Raw genomic sequence first — 22,162 nt, 5'->3', positions numbered from 1 at the left:
ACTGAATGTGTAATTATTTAGGTAGTTTGCTAAACATTTGGACAGTTAAACTAACTTTAACAATTTTAACGTTTACTCCACAATGACAGTTGCTCACTGAAAATAGAAAACTTTTTGTAGAATACAAGGCAGTTTATAATATATGGAGAAAGCTATATGTTTGCATCCCAGTCATAGCAAATGCTTAGCTAGTGCAAGAACCAGTGAGTATGCAGTCTGAAATCTGCTATACTTGATCATGGACACTGGACGTTTTTAAGCCAATCACCTGATCCAAAAATACCATGTAATTATTCACTCTAGACCTACAGGAAAATGACAATGCTAAATGGCTAACTGGCTAATCAAAAAGCTTAAAAAAGCATCTACTAATGAAACTGAATCATTTTTGATGGTTGTCAATGTAGAGTTTCGGTTTCCCTGAGATTGCATAGCATCCACAAGCAGAGGCTAACTGGCCTATGCTAACTAGCCAAACCTAAACCCTAGTAAAAACAGTTTACATTAATGCCTGCTATAGCACCCATTCAGTGAACGCAAGCTTGCTGTGCATTATTAATTGCACTTTGACAATTTCGCAATTCAACGACATATGAAATCTAGTTTTGGTAGCTGAAAGCTGTGATGCAATTTTTCTTGAAGGAGATGGATGCTTATTCCGAGAGTGCAAAGGAAATTTTGTTGAATTGACCTTTCGCAGGGAGTTTGATTGACAGTTGATCTGACCAATTATAATGCAGAATCTGCCATTTTTGTCCCACAAACAAACCAGACAGGAGAGTAGATTAACATCAGTGAACTTGAAAAATTCTGTGTATTGACAGAAGATACCTTCTGATGTTCCTTCATGTTTATTTCAGAATCAGAATCAGAATGAGCTTTATTGGCCAAGAATATTTACACATACAAGCAATTTGTTGTAGTGACAGAAGCTCCACAGTGCAACAGAAAGACAGCAACAGGACAGGACACAGATAATAAAAGAATAATATACAAATATCCAAATAGGCAATGTACAAAGCAGCAGAAACAGAATATATAATATAGACAACTATGTATGTACAGGTCAAGTATGTGCACATTAGAAATGAGAAAATAAAAATAAAATAAGTTAGTGGGGTGAATGGATAATGTATTATAGTTGTGAGTTCCACGTTTATTGTTGAGTGTTCATGAGATGGATTGCCTGAGGGAAGAAACTGTTCCTGTGTCTGGTCGTTCTGGTGCACAGAGCTCTGGAGAGTCGACCAGATTGTAACAGTTTAAAGATGTGAGGGGTCCAGAGTGATTTTACCAGCCCTTTTGCTCGCTCTGGATAAGTGCAGTTCTTGGAGAGTGGGGAGGGTTGTACCAATGATTCGCTCAGCAGTCCAGACTACCCTCCGTAGTCTTCTGAGGTCAGATTTGGTAGCTGAGCTGAACCAGACAGAAGTACAGAGGACGGATTCAATGATGGCAGAGTAGAACTGTTTCAGCAGCTCCTGTGGCAGGTTGAACTTCCTCAGCTGGCGAAGAAAGTACAACCTCTGCTGGGCCTTTCTGACAATAGAGTCAATGTGAATATCTCACTTCAGGTCCTGAGAGATGTGGTGCCCTGAATGAATCTGAATCGGAATGACTCCACTGCAGTCACAGTGCTGTTCATGATGGTGAGTGGGGGGAGAGCAGGGGGGTTTCTCCTGAAGTACATGATCATCTCCACAGTTTTGAGCGTGCTAAGCTCCAGGTTGTTAAGTGTGTGTGAATTTGTGCCGGATGTGAATTTACCAAGCTTTACTAACAGCTGTCTGTCTGTCAGGAAGCTGTTGATCCACTGACAGACAGAGGTGGGGACGGAGAGCTGGGTTAGTTTATTCTGAAGGGTTTCCATGATGATGGTGTTAAAAGCGGAGCTGAAGTCCACAAACAGGCAGGATCCTCACATAAGATCCCTGGTCTGTCCAGATGCTTCTGGATGAAGTGCAGTCCCATGTTGACTGCATCACCTACAGACCTGTTTGCTCTGTAGGCAAACTGCAGGGGGTCCAGTAAGGGACCAGTGATGTCCTTCAGATAAACCAAAACCAGTCTTTCAAATTATTTCATGGCTACATACGTTAGAGCCACAGGTCTGTAGTCATTAAGTCCAGTAATTTTGGGTTTCTTTGGGACAGGGATGATGGTGGAGCATTTGAAGCATGAGGGGACTTCACACAGCTCCAGTGATCTGTTGAAGATCTGTGTGAAGATGGGGGACAGCTGGTCAGCACAGGATTTCAGACAGGCTGGTGACACACCGTCTGGGCCTGGTGCTTTCCTTCTTTTGTTCTTTCTGAAGACCTGGCACACATCTTCTTTGCTGATTTGAATTGTAGGTGTGGGGGAGAGGAGGGTTGCTGGAGGTGTTAATGGTTGTGTGGAGAGGTGTTCAGGGCGGGTGTGGGGTGATTTTTCAAAACGACAGTAAAACTTGTTCAAGTCGTCTGCCAGTTGTTGATTCTCCAGAGTGCTGGGGGATGGTGACTTGTAACTGGTGATATCCTTCATACCTTTCCACACTGAAGCAGGATCCCCGGAAGATAATTTATTCCTTAGCTTGTCAGAATAATTCCTCTTTGCCACTCTGATCTCCTTTTCCAGTGTGTATTTGGCCAGTTTGTACAAGACTTTATCCCCCTTTCTGTAAGCATCTTCTTTGGCCTGACGGAGCTGTCTGAGTTTTGCAGTGAACCATGGTTTGTCATTGTTGTAGATTAGTGAAGTGAAGTGACATACTGCCAAGTATGGTGACCCATACTCGGAATTCATGCTCTGCATTTAACCCATCCAACGTGCACACACACAGCAGTGAACACACACACACCGTGAACACACACCCGGAGCAGTGGGCAGCCATTTATGCTGCGGCAGTTGGGGGTTCGGTGACATTCACTCCCCCCACCTACAATCCCTGCCGGCCCGAGACTCGAACCCGCAACCTTTGGATAATGAGGCCGACTCTCTAACCATTAGGCCACAACTTCCCTAGATGAGTCCTGTTAGGAATGCACATATCCTCACAGAATGAGCTCGTCCAGATTGATGGCAGCGGCTTCAAAAACAGACCAATGTGTGAGAGAGAAATAGGATTGTAAATCTCGCTCTGTTTCATTAGTCCATCTTTTAACAGATCTTAATACAGGCTTTGCAGATTTAAGTTTCTGCCTGTAGGACGGAATAAGATGAACCAAACAGTGATCAGAGAGTCCTAAAGCTGCCCGTGGGACAGAGTGATATGCGTCCTTTATTGTTGTGTAACAGTGATCCAGTATATTACTTTATTATGTTATTATCTCTGGTGGGACATATGATGTGCTGTCTGTATTTTGGCAGTTCGCGGGAGAGATTTGCTTTATTAAAGTCCCCGAGAATGATTAAAACAGTCCGGGTGTTGTTGCTCACTCTCTGTGATCATATCAGCGAGTTTCTGTAAAGCTGAGCTCACGTGCGCTTGCGGTGAAATGTAGACACTCACGAGAATGAACGAGCAGAACTCCCGCAGCGAATAGAAGGCTTGCAGTTAATGAAGAGCATTTCTAGATCTAAACAGCACATCTTCTTTAACACAGTTACATCTGTACACCACCTCTCATTGATGTAAAAGCATGTCCCGCCACCACGCGATTTCCCCGTTGATTCCTCGTCCCGATCTGCTCTGATCAACGTGAAATTAGGCAAATGAATCGTGCTGTCTGGTATGTCGCCATTTAGCCAGGTTTCCGTGAAACACAGGGCAGCAGAGTTAGAAAAATCCTTGTTTGTCCTGGAGAGCAGAAGGAGTTCATCCGTTTTGTTGGGTAGAGAGCAGAGATTTGCCAGATGGATGCTAGGCAATGGCATTCGAAATCCACGCTGTCGAAGCTTCACGAGTGCGCCAGTGTCCTGACATTTTATCCTTCCCATCAGATTTTCCTACCGGGGCTTACTGCGCATGCGCACATCAATATTTCATCCTTTTTCTCACACTGAACAACAATATTTAATGCATCTGCATTACTGTAAGGGGTAGGTTTAGGGTTGGGGTAGGTGTAGACGTTAATAAAACACAATCTAATAGGTAGAAAAAATTATTTATTGTTGGTTTCTGGTAGCTGTATCCCTTCTAGCCACAACCACGAATATAAAACATAATTACTGTATATACACTACTGTAAGGGTAGGTTTAGACATTAATAAATCATAATTTAACAGGTAGCATTTTTCGTTGTCGAATTGTACTACCTACTGTTTTAATGGGAGGTAGGAAAATCTAACAGGGTAGCACAAATTGACAGAACACCATTTCATGCTATAACTAGTAAAGAGGAAAAGATGATAATCTGTGAAGACAGCATTAAAGAGTCACAAAATGGTATTGATTGTTTGAATTTCTTAAAAAAATGACAAAATTTGAAAGCTGAGACCTTGTATCATACCAGAAGTAACCTGGTCTGTCTTGTCTGTCAGCACGTTGTTAGTTTCCTTTTAGCTCCGCAATGTATTTTTCACTGCGTGAGAACATGTGTGGAGTGAGAGCGTCATGTCGGACATAGCAACAGTAACTGAGGGGGGCAGGTTTTTGCAATGGCCTGCACATGGTCAAGAAAGGGTCCAAAGGATATTTTGAGTAGCAAGTTGAAAACATTTTTTAAAATACCAGAAGCGTGCGTTTTTTTGTCTCAGCAGAATGTTCTACTTTGGGTAAAACGCAGTGCTGATCATTGTCACTTTTTACCCAGCCGTCCAATCACAGTGGAAGAGGGGCGGGACTAATACTTCACCAGCCGTCACCCTGCTTGTACTTTGACTGAAAACAATGGATAAGTTCATATTGCTTGTCTCTGGATGGATATTCACGTCTTTAACAATTGGAATTCCCGACTACCACAATATTGTTATGAAAAATAATGCTTGGTGAAACATTTTATTTGTGATGCGTCTGCCATTTCAGAAGATATTCCATATCATTGCAACCTGAGCATCTCAACTGAAAGCACTGCACTGCAGAAGCGCTCTCACAGCTTGATGTTTTCATCTGGCTAAAAAACCCTTTAGTGGACACACTTTAATATGATTAAAGGAATAGTTCATCCAAACATTTCCTCACACTCAGGCCATCCAAAATGTAAATGAGTTTGTTTCTTAATGGGAACAGATTCAGAGAAATTTAACATTACGTCAGTGCAGTGAATGGGTGCCGTCAAAATGAGAGTCCAAACAGCTGATAAAAAAACTGATTGAAAACTATGAGATGGGAGGAACATTTTTTTTTTTTTTGAGTTTAATGCTTTCTTAAAATTTTTGCTTTCCACCAAGAAATGTTGCGTTCTCTTGCAAAATCTTTACATTTCCCTCGTTCCACTGAGAAACTTATACCGCTCACTCTCAAGAGTTTTGTGTTTCACTGAGAAATTTGCATTTCCTTAAAAAGAACTCAAAAATATTGTGTTCCTTTGCAAAATTTTCATTTCACAAAACGTGTGAGAGAAAGCAAAGCATTGAAAATATAATTTTTACTCACATCTGTTTTTTTTTTTTATCTATTATTTCTCCTTTAATGGCCCTCACAGACTGCAGTGAGTATGTTTCAGGTCTTCAACAGCACTTTAGTGAAATAATCAACACAGGCTGCACAAACACGCGCATGTTCACAAGCATAATCGCTGAGGTCAGATGCATACCGAAAGCTGAAAACCAGAAAGATCAAGAACAGAGATACTGAAGTGACTGTTTATCAATTGCACACACACACACTGAATGAATAAACAAACCACAGTTTGACTGTTTAGAAAGATGAAGAGCAGGTGAGCCCAACGCACTTAGGATTTAGATTCTCCTGACCTTGCGTGATCACTTCTTGTTTCTTCTATAAACACACACACACACACACACACACACACACACACATACACAAACACACTGCCCCTATTGTCTGTGTGAGCAGGTGTGTGAAGGATGATAACGAGAGAGATGCGCTGTGGTTCAGTGAGGTGGGGCTCCCTCAGAGGAGCTGTATTGGCATTTACATACACACATTTCACACACACACACACACACACACACAGTTCTCAGGACTCACTCCAGCCCTGCCATTTCCAGGTTGGCCGTTGCGAGTTTAAGGCTGTAGCTCAGGCTTATCTCATCTTAGTCTGTCCGCTTTCTCGCAGTCTCTCGGTTCATGGGCAGCAGGACCCCTTGCCTTTTGGCTTTTTACTCCTGTCTGCTTCAGATACACCCCGTCTGTGTCAGACACACCTGTGAACACCTCAGCAAGAGCCGTGACTGAGAGTTCAGAGGCCACAGGAAGGCATCGCTCCTCTTTTCACCTTTTTGTGAAAGATATCACTCTCTCAAATGCCAAACCAACTGACATTTAACTACCAGATATTGATTCACATTGACAGTAGAGCATCTAACAAAACTTACCAAAGTGAGCAATACAAAAGCACTAATGCTCTTAAAGGGACAGTTCACCCAGAAATGGAGATGCTGTCATCATTTGCTCAACCTGTCCTTCCAAACCTTTTCTTTTCTTTTCTTTTATTTTCTTTTCTTTTCTTTTCTTTGTTTTATCTTCTTCTCTTAATTTTCCCCTTTCTTTCTTTTTCTTTCTTTCTTTCTTTCTTTCTTTCTTTCTTTCTTTCTTTCTTTCTTTCTTTCTTCCTTCCGTCCTTCCTTCGAAAACAGAAGATATTTTGAAGAATGTTCACACTGCCTTATTTTTCTTCCATTTTTCTAAATGCATTTGAAGCACTAAATTGCAAGAAGTAAAATTGTCAATTTTAAATAAATGTATACCTATAGCCTACCTATACTTCACCTGTGTGGTGAAGAACAGACTGAAAATCATTATTCACATGAAATGGCAAGATACTTAATAATAATGACTAAATAATGAGTTTATGAAGTGAAATTGCCATTCTTGTGGCTTCAGAACTTGTATTAGACTTGTATACAAAATGTCAACTGCAAAAAAATAGTATTATAGCACAAAATTCATATGAACGTTTGTGTTCACGTTCATTGTTTGGAAAAGAGCAGCATAAACATCCGCCATAATATCTCCTTATGTGTTTCATGTATGAAGGAATATCATACATGGGTTGACTTTTCTTATGAACTACGCCTGGATTAATCAAAGAACTCTGAGAGCTCAGACAAAGAGTGAGAGAAAGGATAAAAAGACACTGAAAGAAATGTCTTCTAATTGTGATCTAAATCCTGGGGATATTCAGTGTCTTGAAACTTTAATTGTGTGCTTTGCTACTGATGTCAGTCTGCATGTGTTTGTGTGAAGGTGTTTCTATCTGCATCTGTTCCTGTTCACAGGGTGCTAATGAACAGTCAGCCCACCTGGGCTGTGGGGGGATATAGATAGAAAGAGAGAGAGAGAATGAAAGCGTAAAAGTGCAATGCATGCAAGAGGACAGAAATTAGAGTCCTTTACAATCAAAGTATCCACTTTCACATGCCCTAGACACACGATGACCTCACTAACACCTGAACGACTGGATCTGTCATGAACAAGACAAAGAATGACTTTAGATATGTCTTCTTTAATAAAACAGAATCACAGAATCTGATTAAATTTCATTAAAGTGAATACGTTAAATAGCACATAAATCAATACAGCTTCAAACTCTAATTGTTAGGGTGATAAAGTTGTAATGAATTGAAATTAAGCCAGAAAAAAACAAATGGAAGACCTCTGTACTCTACATTAAAGATACATTAAAATAAATAATAATAAAATACATATATATATATATATATATATATATATATATATATATAAAATTGTTACATTCTTATTATTACAATTTTTTATTGTAATAACATGAAGAGAGAGAATGAAAGTGTGTGTGTGTCACTAATAATTAATTCTTATTAATATTATAATAATATTACAGATATTTAATAGTAATTTGCGCATGCACTAATAATTAATTCTTAATAATATTATATTAATATTATATTATAGATATTTAATAGTAATTTATACACACATATACACATATATTTGTGTAAAATACTATTAAATATCTATAATATTAATAATATATTTAAATGATCATTTTAAATAATTGAAAACCATAATATAATATAATATAAAACATGGTATTAATTGAGCATATCAATTCATCTTTTATCAGTGGCCAGCTAGGAATTTATAAAAGCAACTCAACATCATGTAATACAGTGATTTTACCATGGTTCAAGTTTGTTCCCAAGCACACCCCTTACTTGTGGTAAAATCACTGTAAAGCACCCTTAAATGACTTACTGCTTTAATATACCATATATAATTGTTTATTAATGCCAGCATGTCTAATTATTTTTCTTGTTTACTTCCCTCACAGGGGAGGGGGGAGAGGGGATGCCGCTCTGTGTCAAGCTCTCCTGACAGTCTAGAATCTGCATCAACAACATCCTAATCAAGACTGTGATACTGGGGAGCACTTTGAAGCAGCCAATCTTTGTTTGCCGTGTAGTCGCTGTTAATGTTTTTTTATTTAGTCAGGGTCCTCTGTTACATTGCAGTCTCTGGGGCAAATAGCAGCATCTGGCTTCCCTGAGGGGAACGAGACGAGAACAGGGCTCTCCTGGGTCCTCAGACCGACACAACACTGCCACTATCACTGTAAACTGTCCTATCTGGAATCAGGAGGGAAGTGGGAGAAAAATATGGGCGATATAAAAATACTGGGCTTGATAAGTTTTTGTAACTTGGGAAAATTTGTGAAGATAGATGAAGAGAGGGACGTTTCCATTGCAGATTTCATTCACATAAAATCAGGGATGTGACCAAGGGCTAAAATTTCAGTTTTCTTCAATTTACGTTCAATTTTGAATATTGAATCAGTTACATCTATTTGTGAAAATATGTATTTTACCCTCTATACTGAGAAAATACCACACCAGTTTTTGGATTTAAATTCATATTTGGGGATGCATGCAAATAAAAGGAACATGAAAAGTTGTTATATAGCAGTCTGGGTACACAAATTTTTCGCATTCGCACTCCCTTTGTAACTGGCTCCTCTGCCAGGCACCATGGAATGTAAGTAGCTGTTAATTTAATATGCAAATCACTTTGTTGTCAGTCTGAATGCATTTTCTAATTAAAAATGTGCCATCGATGTGAGTAAAAAAGATTGGGGGCTGGGGGCACGCAGAAGAAAAGAGGACATGATCAAGGTCTGGTGTAATGAGATATTACAGGCAAATCAACCCTTAAAGGGACGGTTCAGTCCGACATGGCGAGCGGACCTGCGGGTGGACTCTTTTAACAGGAACAGAAACCGATGAGCAGAGCAGCATGGGTAATATTAAGGGCTTAGTGTTGTTTCTGATGATGTGCCTGTGGAAGCCAGTGGCCCTGGTTCATACGAGCTCAGATATAAAAGCTGATGAACGACAGTCATTGGATATTTGTGTGTCATGGGTTCAAGGCTTAAGGTATGGTCACATTAGTGAAATTTTGCAGGCCGCAAAGGTCAATAGCATAGTGATGTATGAAGCACAGCTCACACAAGTTGTTTTCAAACCAGTCTACATAATCAGCATGAACCTGTTGCAAAATATTTGTGGGGAAATTTTTCACAATTAAGCAGAAATTCTGATCTTGTGGATTTCTATTGAAATGCTTGGATTTCACATGTAAAAATCACCCAAACAACAATACAGGAGCAGTAAACTTAAAGTAAATCCGGTCATTTCAACAGGAATCTCTATGAAATTTTGCTTAAGGGTGAAAGATTTCACCACATAGATTTCACTCATGTGACTTCACATTTACTCCATATATGGTTTTTCTGATGTGGTAAAATTGCTCGATAGCGCACCTGGTACAGCATTGCATTTACAATGTACGAATCCTGTGAAACACAAGTTAGGATAAAAGTGTTTAAAGACTTACAGAAGCAAGCTAAAACTACATGGTTGCTTCAAGCTAATGTGTTTTTATCTCACATTGCTTTTGTTAATACTATCAGTAACCTTTTAATTCCAATAACTGGACATTTCAGTTACGAACTACTATGATACATACATCAACAAATGTAATAAAACACTGCCACATTCACGTTAATCTGTTTCAGATAAAACTGAACATGCTTTTGCAGCCACTCACTGGACAATTAGCTTTGAAAGTTTCGCAAAATATAATTTTTCAGAAATGTTACCAGGCACGTTTTTCTCAGTGAACCTGGATTGTAAATTAGGGGCAGGAAATACAAATATGCTTGAGAAAAGAAAGCTGACATAGTTATGAGGAAAAGGAAAAATGCATATTTTGCGTATATTTTGCTTGTGTAATGACATCCTAAGAAAATGTACCATATTCTTTACTCTAAATTACCACAGGTAATGCTGTAAAACCATAGTAAATGAGTATGGTATCACTTTCAAAAAGCCATTTCAATTTAGTTTTTTGACAACAGTGCTCATTAACAGCAAGTTTCCACGGTTAACTGTAGTTAATGGTATTTTGATGGAAACTAAAGAGGTGAGAACAACGGTAGTGGAGCTCTTCACGTAAAATACACAACGCTCAAAGCTTCCACAACTTTGCTGAGCAATATTTAGTCAGAAACGAATCTGAGGTAGACCACCGCCCCAGCCGCAAGTCATGCTATGGAGATAAAGATAGGAGAGGCGTGTGGGTGAGTGTTTGTGTTGGGGGTGGGGTGTCACCTCAAGCAGGCTTCCATGTAACTAATTTATTTACAGATTTAATTAGACCGATTGAGCCCTCACAGTTCTGAGAGAGTGAGTGAAAAAGTGAGGGAGAGAAAGAGAAGTAGAGAAAGAGAGAGAGAGAGAGAGAAATGTTGCCAGCGCTACACTACTTTAATTACTCTCTCCTGCACCAGATCCCCTCTCACTGACGTCTGGGGAAAAGCTTAATTAAAATCCTCATTATTTTACTTTTAATTAGTTCCCCCCTCTTTTGTTTCCTTTCACCATATGGCCATGTTCCGTGGTCAAATTAACGTAATTGAGCTAATTAAGCCGATCGCCTTAATTATTCAAAGCGCTCTGATTGGGCGAGGAGCCTGCTTTTTTTCACCCTGCCTCTCTCCTTCTCTGACATTCTCTGCTCTGGGAAGTTCACAGTTGTCAAGTCTGTCTCTCTGTCGCAGAGGCCTTAATGATTCACTGCACAAGTGGTTCATTACTAGCTAACACTGAGGAGACATGTTCTAGAAAGCGATCTGATGGAGACCTGAGGGAGCTCGCAACAACCGACCGCACCCTCCTGTGATATGAAAGTCTAATGAGTTGATATTACGTGTAGGATCACAAAGCATAGAGCCTGATGTGAGTGTTATTTTGTCAAAACGTTGAGACTCGGCGAGATGGAGACCGAAACCACAAGTCTATTGACTGCTCTGATATCTGCAGCTCTGCAACTCTCTGGCCTAGCGTTCAGAGAGCTGCGGTGCGCATTTGAGTTCAGCTCACTTCCATTCCTGTTCCCTGGTTTTGACTATAAATAGCAATAGACATGCCAAAAACAAAATACTAGCAGTTAGCATGCATGTTCCAACGTGTGTGCGCAGGAAGAGCGAGAAAGCTTGTGAGACTCTAACAACATGTAAAAATTAGGGGCAGAAATAAATATTTATGAACTAAATTAACTAAATATTAGTTTGAGTGCATCTTATGTCATTTTGCATTTCTGCCTCATTTTCTGTCCTGTCTATGCTATCAATATCAATAAAAGTGTCAGAAAGACCAAAAAAGAAAATGCACTGAGGTTTGGCAAGGCTGTAGCTGAACATCGTGCTATGAGGCTCATGTGGTGTGTGTTTAGCCCGCATAACTTCCTGCTTATCTACTGCTTAAAAAAAGAGAAAATGCAGAGCTAAGCAGTTAGCATTCATGCTAATAACTTTAGATTTTTACCTCTGATTGGTATTTATAGGCCTCAGAACTCTTATAAGTTGTGTTCTTGATTAACATGATTAAGAATTTTAAACTGTTGTTGGTCACAGATCTTATTTTCTTCGAAAAATCCAAAACCCAGTGGAAAAATCCTAATGGGTTTTAGTCAAGGGAACAGGGTCATCCCCGCAGCACTTATTTATGCAGTGGATGCGAATTTTCACATCAATTCCTATTTCTGCATCCTTTCTCGTCCCCTATATATTATCAATCAATCAATCGATCCACTGTATTCAGAAGCTGTTCCAAATATTTCCCCGAACAATATAAATTTGTATCATCAGAAAACAAAACCATTTTTAATACTTTAGACACTTTACAAATATCATTTATGTACAGTACAAACAACTTAGGGCCTAGCACCGAACCTTGCAGCACACCACAAGTAACTTTCAATAAATCTGATTTAACATTATTTCTTTGTACAAATTGATGTCTGTCATCGAGGCAACTTTTTATCCAAGCAAAAGCTTTTCCTCTTATACCATATTTCTCCAGTTTCATCATTAATAATCCATAATTAATAATCCATATCAAAAGCTTTTTTTAAACCTAGAAACACCCCCACAGTATATTCATTATTATCCAGTGAAGAAGAGATCTCTTCTACTAGTTCCATCACAGCCATTGAGGTCGACCTGTTTGTTCTAAAACCATACTGATGATCACTCAATAATTTGTGTTTGTCTATAAAATGATCAAGTCTATGCACAAATATTTTCTAAAAAAATTTCGCGAACTGGGAAAGAAGAGAAATTCGTCTATAGTTGGAAAAATGCCGATCTCCATATTTAAAAATAGGAATAACTTTAGCTGTTTTCATTTTACTTGGGAATATTCCTGTTAAAAAGGACTGATTACAAATGTGTGTAAATGGTTTTACTATATATTCTATAATATTTTTTTATTAACGACATGTCAATATCATTCCAATCAGTGGAATATTTATTCTTACAGTTGTTAACAATGTCAAGTATTTCCTTTTCGTCAACTCCCCTTATAAACATTGAATAATCATTACTGGAAATATTCATTTCATCTATCCCATCCCCAGTTCTCTGCTCCACGATCACTTTTGCTAAATTGCTCCCAATATTTACAAAATACTCATTAAATTAATTGACAATGTCATTAATTTGATTTATACTTAGTTTATCATCATTAACAAAATAATTTGGGCAATTTACTTTTCCAGTATTCTTTTTAATTATACTATTAAGTACTTTCCATGTAGTTTGTATGTTATTCTTATGCTTGTCCTATAACTTATTATAATAGTACTAAATCTTCAAAGCAAATCTAAATCTGAAGGGGTCAAAAATTGAATGCTATAAGATTTGTTGGCAATGTGTGTTAGTGGTTAGCGTGTACAATCTGACACAGCTAATGTCCTGTTTAGCCTTAACTTTCACAAACAATAAAAGTGGCAACAAAGCCAAAAGAAAAGAAAAAGGGAATAAGGGAACACTTACTTCAAAGGAATTGTAGCCTATAGGGAAATTTAACCACTCATTGCACATCACTCCAGTATTTAATATAAGAAATAAATCGGAATAAAAGAAAGGAGGGGAAAATGAGTTGAATTAAACATGTGTTTTGCACATGTTTGCCGGTATAAAGTGTGTGAGAGATGTGAATACATTGAAACTACCACAATTATTGATAAATAAGCAAAAATACATCAGACATCACAAAAGACATTTTCAAAAGCACTTTCAAATGAGACAATTTGTAGTGAATTAATACTATTGTATGAATAGGATGTATTATACACATATATATTGCTCAAACATATAACAGATCATGTATTATTAATTTACAAAAGTTTTGTCATCATACTTAAACTTCTCTAATAGGTTTGTCTCAAGTTTCATCTGTTTGATGATCCAAATGAATAAATTCTGTCAACTGAAGTGAACTTCAATTGAAAGTGAAGTGAAGTGACATACGGCCAAGTATGGTGACCCATACTCGGAATTCGTGCTCTGCATTTAACCCATCCAAAGTGCACACACACAGCAGTGAACACACACACAGCAGTGAACGCACACCCGGAGCAGTGGGCAGCCATTTATGCTGCGGCGCCCGGGGAGCAGTTGGGGGTTCGGTGCCTTGCTCAAGGGCACCTCAGTCGGGGTATTGAGGGTGGAGAGAGCGCTGGACATTCACTCCCCCCACCTACAATCCCTGCCGGCCTGAGACTCAAACCCGCAACCTTTGGATTACGGGTCCGACTCTCTAACCATTAGGCCACGACTTGATATCCCTTACGTGAATTGGAACGCAGCTTGCAGTTAGCATGGTACCAAGATGTTAGCGTAGCACAATGGCTAAACAAGCTAACAAGTTGAGTCATGGTGTTTAGCAAGATGGTGTTCTCTCTATACTATGGCTGCAGCCGAAATCCCATTACGTAATCACATTACACATTTTAGGTAATATACAATTACAAGTGAATGTTTTGAAATGGAAGACAGCGGCCGTGTGATATTACAGAAATTGTGAGAGGAAAACAGTGTTTCTAAATCTTCTTAGTTGTTAGCTGGTAAAAATATCCACACTCTTCTCTTTCCCACTTTTTCACAGCGTGAGGCATGGAAACTCAGGCAATTACACTCATTTGCATGTGTTAATATGATTAATTAGTGAGTATAAACACTTTTTCCATGACAGAAGCAGCATAGCAATTCATACACCTGCAAATTTTTTCTGATAGAGGATAATGCCTGTTGACTAAGAGGCTTTTTTTTCTTCCTCAGACCCTATAATTGGCATGTGAATATGCGTGGTTAATTAGGAATATGCAGATGAAGCTTGATTGGTTTGAATGCAGTGTAAGTTGAGGCACGGTGGGTTTCAAATTGTGCCGAGGTTTTGATTTCCTTACTTATCAAGATATGAAGATAATTGCAATTGTGATCATTTGCATACGTTAATGAATTTGCCTGATGCTTTTCAATCGAATGTGAAATAAATAATTGATGCAGTATCAGCACCTACACTGACATCAGGGATGCTTTTTTATAACTAAGTGCATTAAGGTGCCATTTTGGAGCTAATTTAAAGAATGTATGGCCACATCTTTCCTACAAGTCCTTGTGAATTTCATGGCGCTTTTTGCTGCTGTGCATGAGAAATTAAATGAATGCATATAAAACAAGAAGGTTTTCTCTTAAAACAAATATACATACAAAATAATAATAAGATAACTACAAAACTTTGGTTAGTAATTTATTGGTTATCAACGTTTTGTCATTTAATTGCAACAACCTGTAGAATTACTACTGAAAAAAAAATCCTTGGAGAAATATATATATATATATATATATATATATGTGTCAATTACTAGTCTCTAAATTTAAAAGAAGAGCAATTTCCCACTAGTTTAGAGGTGGCTTACTCAAGGGCAGGAGGTTGTGGGAAGGGAGAGGGGGTGAAAAACTTGTGCTGTGTACTTTAATTGAGACATGGTAAACATTTAACGTGTGTGATTGTTTTGAGGCAGCGAACGGAAAGGAGCGACTGCCTCTTAATTAACTAGGCGGCAGATTAGTCCTTATTAAATTCAAACACGGGATCAGAGCAGAGTTCAGCCTCCCCAGTGCAATAGCAGCACAGATTCGGCACTCACAATGAACTTACACACTCCACGCTCACATTTAATTGCTTCTGTAATGGTCCGAGCTCAAGCCCTATTCATACTAACCCTTTGGGTAATTAGGTTTGCACCGCTGAGAGCAAAGCTAATAACTAGCAGAAAAACAGTAATAAACAATGAACAGTGAAATCTGGATGGTAAAAAGGGACAACAAATTCATTCTTGGCGGCTGGGTTTTGTTGTATTTCCCATTTATTGGATAATTGCACCTTAAATAGACATAACATGTTGAGCAGATAATTCAACCGTTACAGAGAGTACTGGTATAAAACATATTTACAATTCTACACCCCAAATGATGTCCAAAAGATGTACGAAGATATTCTGTTTTTGACATTAGTCAACATGAAATCAAAACTGACCCCATTTACTTTCTAAATGCACTTTTCTGATGTTAAAGTGCGTCACATTTACTTCTTGGTGCAAGTTTCTGGGCAAAATCCAGTTGTTTGGCATTTGACCCTTCACAAAAACCCGCCCACCTTTGGTTACTGTGATCGTTACTGTTGCTATGTCCAACTCACTTAAGAGACAAAGAGAAAACGGACATCGCACTGACAGACAAGACAGAGCAGGTTACTTCTAGTATGAAACAAGGTCTCAGCTTTGCAATTTAATTTTTTTTTAAAGAAATTAAAACAATAAATACCGTTTTGTGTCTCTTTAATGTGTTGCGAGAGATCACGGTATTGCCTCAGTTCAAGCGGCACGTGAACCGATCATCTTTTCATATTTAAAGTATGAAATAAACATGAATGAACATCAGAAAGTATTTTATTTCAACTGCGGAAAGATGTCAATACACACCATTTTTCAAATTTGAGTCGACTGAAGTTAATCGGTTTCAATGGGTCTACGATGTACTTAAGCTTACGATGCTTTTGGGAAACGCAACCCTGTCTAATATGTTTGTCAGACAAGATGGCAGATTCTGCGTTATGATTGGTCAGATCGCCTGTGAAACAAGCTCTTTGTGAAGGGTCAATATGTTAAAATTTTGCACGATGTTGAAATTGTTTCTACACAGACTTCGCTCATGTTCGAATTGGTCACGCAAATTCATCACAATTGGAAATGGTTTGAAAGTGATTCAAGTGTGAGCTGTGCTTAATACACTGCTACTGTATTGACAACAGATATTTTTACAGCAAAACTGCTGAAATTGGTTGTGACCACACCTTTAGTGTGCATGATTTTTTCGAACTAAAAAAAGTCGTCAGAAAAATTCAACAAAATGTAATAACTTTCACCCTTTTAGGCTGATATCACCAGTCTGTCTTATGTAATGGCCACTTTTCAAGTTCCAAACAATTCTTGATGCATTTGTTCATGATTAAATATCCTGTTTAAATCGGATATATGTCAAAAATGGGTTGTGAAGGCAGTTTCATCTCGACTCAAAAAAGCAAACATTGCTTTCAGCCGAAGCCTTCTTCTCTCTGATGTTAGATGTGAGAGAGGCAGGATATCCTGTGAGAAAATAGAAGTCACTTCTGTTTTCGGGGGGGCGAGAAAGCCACAATGAGAGATACTGCAGAATCCACCACAGTTTGATATGAAGTCAGATATAAAGAAATGCTTCCATCGCTCTCAGCCCAAACTCGTTCTCCCACTCAAAGATACTTTTTCATTTAAGTCTGTAAAAACATAAGTGCATCAAAGGAGGAGTGTCTGGAGGACGTCACTGAAGAGCTGTGATGAGAAGACACTGGAGGGTGAACAGAGAGAGGAGAATAGGAAGGGACGAAGAAGACGGGGAGTCCTTCAGCAAACCTACAAGACATAAGATTGGTTAAACTGCATGTTTATGCTCTTTGAAAACACTTTAGTTATGGACTGCAGACAAAGACCAAACTCGTATTGTAATATGACCTTAAAGAGTAAAACTCACTTTCTGGTCCGGTAGCACTGGGTTGCTCTGCAGGTGAGTATTAAGGAGCGTAGCTCCTGGCCGGTCGTGTTCACAAAATATGGTGCCGTTTACATAGTGGAATCGGTCACCGGGGACCAACTGGTTTCTGCACGTTGCACAGGAGAAGCACTAGAACAGAAAAGAGAGGAATCGAGTAAATTTGACCCTGCAGTGTGTTGTAAGTGCTGAATTATTAGCCATGTGTTTTATTAAAGTATGCAGAGCTGCTAGTCAGGGTTAGCCTGAACTAATTGCCTCATCTCAGTGCTTAAAATTATTTTTTAATGAGTTAATTCTCGTGCCACCAAGGTCAGTTTCATTGTAAAAGAATGAGATTGAACGAGGTTAGCATTAGGAGAACATTATTATGAGAAGCTGTAAGATATCTAGGCTTGGCCCAGAGAAATAAATCTACCATACTGTAATATGACAAATAAATAAATAAAGATTCACATGTTTAATTCAGCTCTAATGAACATCTGCTATTTAGAAACCCATTAAATATAGCACTCAAGTTCAAATATTTAAAATCTGCCTCATGTCCTCCAAACCTGTATGACTTTCTTTCTTCTGTCGATTATAAAGATGATGTTTTGAAAAATTTCTCTCTTTGTCCATACAAATGAAACTCAAAGGTGTCCAATGTCATTTCGGATTGATTTTTATTGTATGGACAAAAACATTCTTCAAAACATAATTTTGTGTTTCAAGAAGAAAGTCAGTCATACAGGTTTGAAAAGACACAAATGCAAGCAAACTGCTTTTTTAATACAGGTTTGGAAAGACATGACGGTGAGTATTTTTTATTTTTGGGTGAACTTTTACAATGCTATCATAACTGTGCTTCACATAACCAACCTTGAGGTGGTAGACATTGCCCTGTGCCCGCATGACCATTTCACTAGCTGGAATGGACTGACCACATGCACTGCAAGCCCCCGTGTGCCCAAACAACCTGGAAAGCACAGAAAACACGAATGAAGAAGAAGAAACACGTAGAACCTGGTTTTGCTTTATTGCAGGAGAACAGCTATGACTTCAGCAGTGTTATCTCCCACAGAGTTGACACAACAGGCTTAACATTAAATGATGCCGTGTGATGCATCTAAGACAGCATGCAGCGTCTCTGATGTTCTCTGTGGGAGCATGTAAGAATGCATCTACAGAGATCATCAGCACTCGGTGGATGCAAATGAGTCCAATGCAAATCAACACAAGAACAAAATGCTTGTCAGCATAGCATGACAACTACAGCTTCAGACAACTTTGGCTAGTCTATTTGAATTGCAAATGAATGTGGAGACGCTTGCCTCAAACAGTCTCATTATCGACTTGCGTCTTTGTTATAATAATTAAGATTTCGGGTGTGGTCACTCCTAAATGTGGAGGTGAAAAAACATGGCTATATGAGTTAAAAGCCTTTTCAACACTTATTATTAGATGTTAAATCTAACTCACGTCATGCATGGTATTTTAAGTGAGTAAGATGAGTTTTTCCATTTGTAATTTGCGCCTACATTTTGTAGACTACCTGAATAATTTGTGGTTCACTGAGCAATTTCGATTTCTTAAAATATGTAAATGACACCAAACAGCACTTGATTAGTGAAATTAAGTGCATATAAGTTATATTAGTGCAGTAAAAATTAAGAGGTCAAATGAAATATACAACAATGTTTGTATGCTCTGATTATTATGTTTTTTTTATATTTTCAACCCTGTTACTAAAATAAGATTTTTGTGTGTTTTTAGCTATATAAACATTAAAATGCATCAAACAGACTTATCCAATTAAAAAAAAATAGTAAAATGTAACAGGGTTGAAAATTTAGGTTGAATCAAGCCATAACTCAGTAGGAACAGCTAGTCTGGGACGAAATGCTGATAAACCTATAAATCACAAAAAAAACAAAAACAAAACATGTTTGTTCACAAAAACTTGGGTAACAGGGTGGAAGGGTTATGCTCAATACAATACTTTAGAAAAGGTCCAAATGATGTTACTCCCTGGGTGACACCATTTTAGGAATTATTATTATTTGTAAAGGGGGAAAAATGAGAGTAACAGGGTTTAGACTACTTTTTTTTTACATTTTTCCCATTTTAGTGATTTACTACAATGAGTTCAACAGATTATGTTAATATGATAAATTGCTAGATGTGGTTGAGAAGGTCATGACCTCTGAGCTAAGAGGGGTCATACAGAAATACTGTTTTAAAACAAGCTACTTATCATGCTCGATTAATTTTGTCATCTAATATCAGTTGATCAAATAGATCTACTGTAACACTTCTCACAACGAATCTAAATGTCTCGGGTTCTTTGGTGTTGGAGCTTGCGTCTGACCTGATGTAGTCTGTTCTGCAGAGGATCATGCCTCCTTTGCTGTAGCAGGTGGTCCCGATCTCTCCCAGCTGAGCCTGACAGCACGAGCACTTGAGGCAGCGCGTGTGCCAGTAGCGCTCCATGGAGAAGAGCAGGAAACGGTCAGCGATACGACCCCCACAGCCTGCGCACGACCTGGATGCACATGCGCCGCCTGTAACCTGGCTGTTCACCATAGCTACAGCTGCAAGGAGGCAAATGAGAAAACCAGCTGTATGAACTTAATCTAACCATGTATGATTATTAACAAACTATATGTGACCATGGACCACAAAACCGTAAATCGTAAGTCACATGGGTATAGCAATAGCCAACAATATATTGTATGGGTCAAAATAATCGATTTTTCTTTTATGCCAAAAATCATTAGGATATTAAGGAAAGATCATTCATGGAAGATATTTTGTAAAATTCCTACCATAAATATCAAAATTTAATTTTTGATTAGTAATATACATTTCTAAGAACTTCATTTGGACAACTTTAAAGGCGATTTACTCAGTATTTTGATTTTTTTGCACCCTCAGATTCCAGATTTTCAAATAGTTGTATCTCAGCCAAATATCAGTAAAGTCACATCCTAACAAACCATACATCAATGGAAAGCTTATTTATTCAGTATAAATCTCAATTAAATCTCTGGTTTTGTGCTCCAGGATCACATACAAATCATACAAACATACAATGTTGTTGTTTTTTTTTTCCTAAATATAAGTTCATAAACTTGTCAGTACCTCGGATAAATGAATATTTGTTGGCTGTGCAACCAAATAAACAAGTCATCAAATGCATCCTAAACTACACAGTGATGCAAATATATTGGTCATTGAGATGACAAATTTATATAAGATATAAAGTAATAGTGCCAAAGTGAAGACTGGACACTAAAAAAAAAAAGTTAATGATTCATCATGTTTTTCTTAAATAACTACAACCTGTAAGAATATTTGACATCTATTGCATCTTGCACAGAAGCAGCATTACAATACAGAACATGTCTTGATGAACCCACAGTGCGTTCTAAACTTTAAATTCTCAGCTCATACATTGAAATTTAGTCCATTTATAGTGCAAATACACCAAAAATTCTCATATGTGACTGTACAGAATGCGACTGACCTTGAAGAGCTTCGATACTCCAGTGAGTTCTTACACTGTATAAAGTTGAAGTTATCCACCTTCAGACTCGCGCTCTTATGACTGTCCGCCTCTTCACGCCCACGTTGTACAATAACCTGCAACACGATTTAATTAACGTCGCTTTGCTGGACAGTGAATAGTTACTGGCTCCGTTGCATTGTGCAGCGCTCCCGAGAGTGTGGACTTTATTCCGTGAGATGTTTGGCTAAGCAGACGAGCATCGACTGAAGCGCACTGACTGACAGAAGCGTTTTATTATCAGAGGCGTGATAGGTTTGATCCTTTCGGGGCGTGGCTTATAACATAATCAATAGAAGCCTAATAAATATTTATCCGTCACGAATATTAAATCACGCAAATTAGACATATTGCATATTAAATTTCTTTATAAAAATATAAACCGGAAAATCAATCTTTATTCTCAAACAAAACAGATGACATGGGTATTTATAAAGTAACCCTTCTGAAAATTCACTGTAATTAAAACGTTGTGCGCATATTTATTCTGCTACTCACATGCAACTAAAGTAATATATAATATAGTATAATATAATATAATTATATTAAAATGAAAATGATTAAAATATCTGACCCCCATCATTCATTATCAGCTCGATTCACTGATAAGATTCAAAAGGACGATTCAAAAATCAGACATCACAAACGGATAGAGCCACATAATCTGAAGTCATAATCTCAACAAGAGAGTGTTTAGTAACACTTTCGCGACTCGCTACATTGTAACGTTCTAATCACCTAAAGTTCTAATTGGTAGCACTAGAGGTCAGTGTTGTAGAATAATAAAAAGCAGACGAAGCGAGGAGGACTGCACAGACGCATTTGAATTTTTTATTGAAAAACCTAATTTGAGCATTTTTCCTATTTTTTCTCTCTACTGCTCCACCAAGACTTCATTTATCCAGATTTGATATGATATTGAATATGTTTTTCCTGTTTAAGTATCAATATGCTCATTGTAGCTAACTTGAAGATGCAGGTTTTATTTTTTGCTGTGAAAGTTAGATGTATGTGTGCTAGCCTTTAACCCTGTGGCCTTCTGTTCTGGTTTCCGACATACTTCCAGTTCCTCTGTCAGATCCGTGTTGAACCTCACATCTCG

The 22,162-nt window shown here is 38.2% G+C and overlaps 1 protein-coding gene across 1 annotated transcript; it reads right to left on the bottom strand.

The window, feature by feature from the left end:
* Positions 1 to 15,736: 15,736 nt before the first annotated feature.
* Positions 15,737 to 21,335, bottom strand: LOC306849341 (LIM domain transcription factor LMO4-like). Its single transcript, XM_079384291.1, has 5 exons — positions 21,022 to 21,335; positions 19,864 to 20,086; positions 18,375 to 18,471; positions 17,496 to 17,645; positions 15,737 to 17,377 (listed from the first exon to the last, which is right to left on the bottom strand). The coding sequence occupies exons 2-5, from the start codon at positions 20,076 to 20,078 to the stop codon at positions 17,369 to 17,371; spliced, it is 471 nt and encodes a 156-aa protein (XP_079240417.1). The 5' UTR covers positions 20,079 to 20,086; positions 21,022 to 21,335; the 3' UTR covers positions 15,737 to 17,368.
* Between the last annotated feature and the right edge of the window lie 827 nt (positions 21,336 to 22,162).

Source organism: Barbus barbus, assembly GCF_936440315.1.
Source record: "Barbus barbus genome assembly, chromosome: 29".
NCBI lineage: Eukaryota > Metazoa > Chordata > Actinopteri > Cypriniformes > Cyprinidae > Barbus > Barbus barbus.
This window is presented reverse-complemented; position numbering and strand designations above follow the sequence as displayed.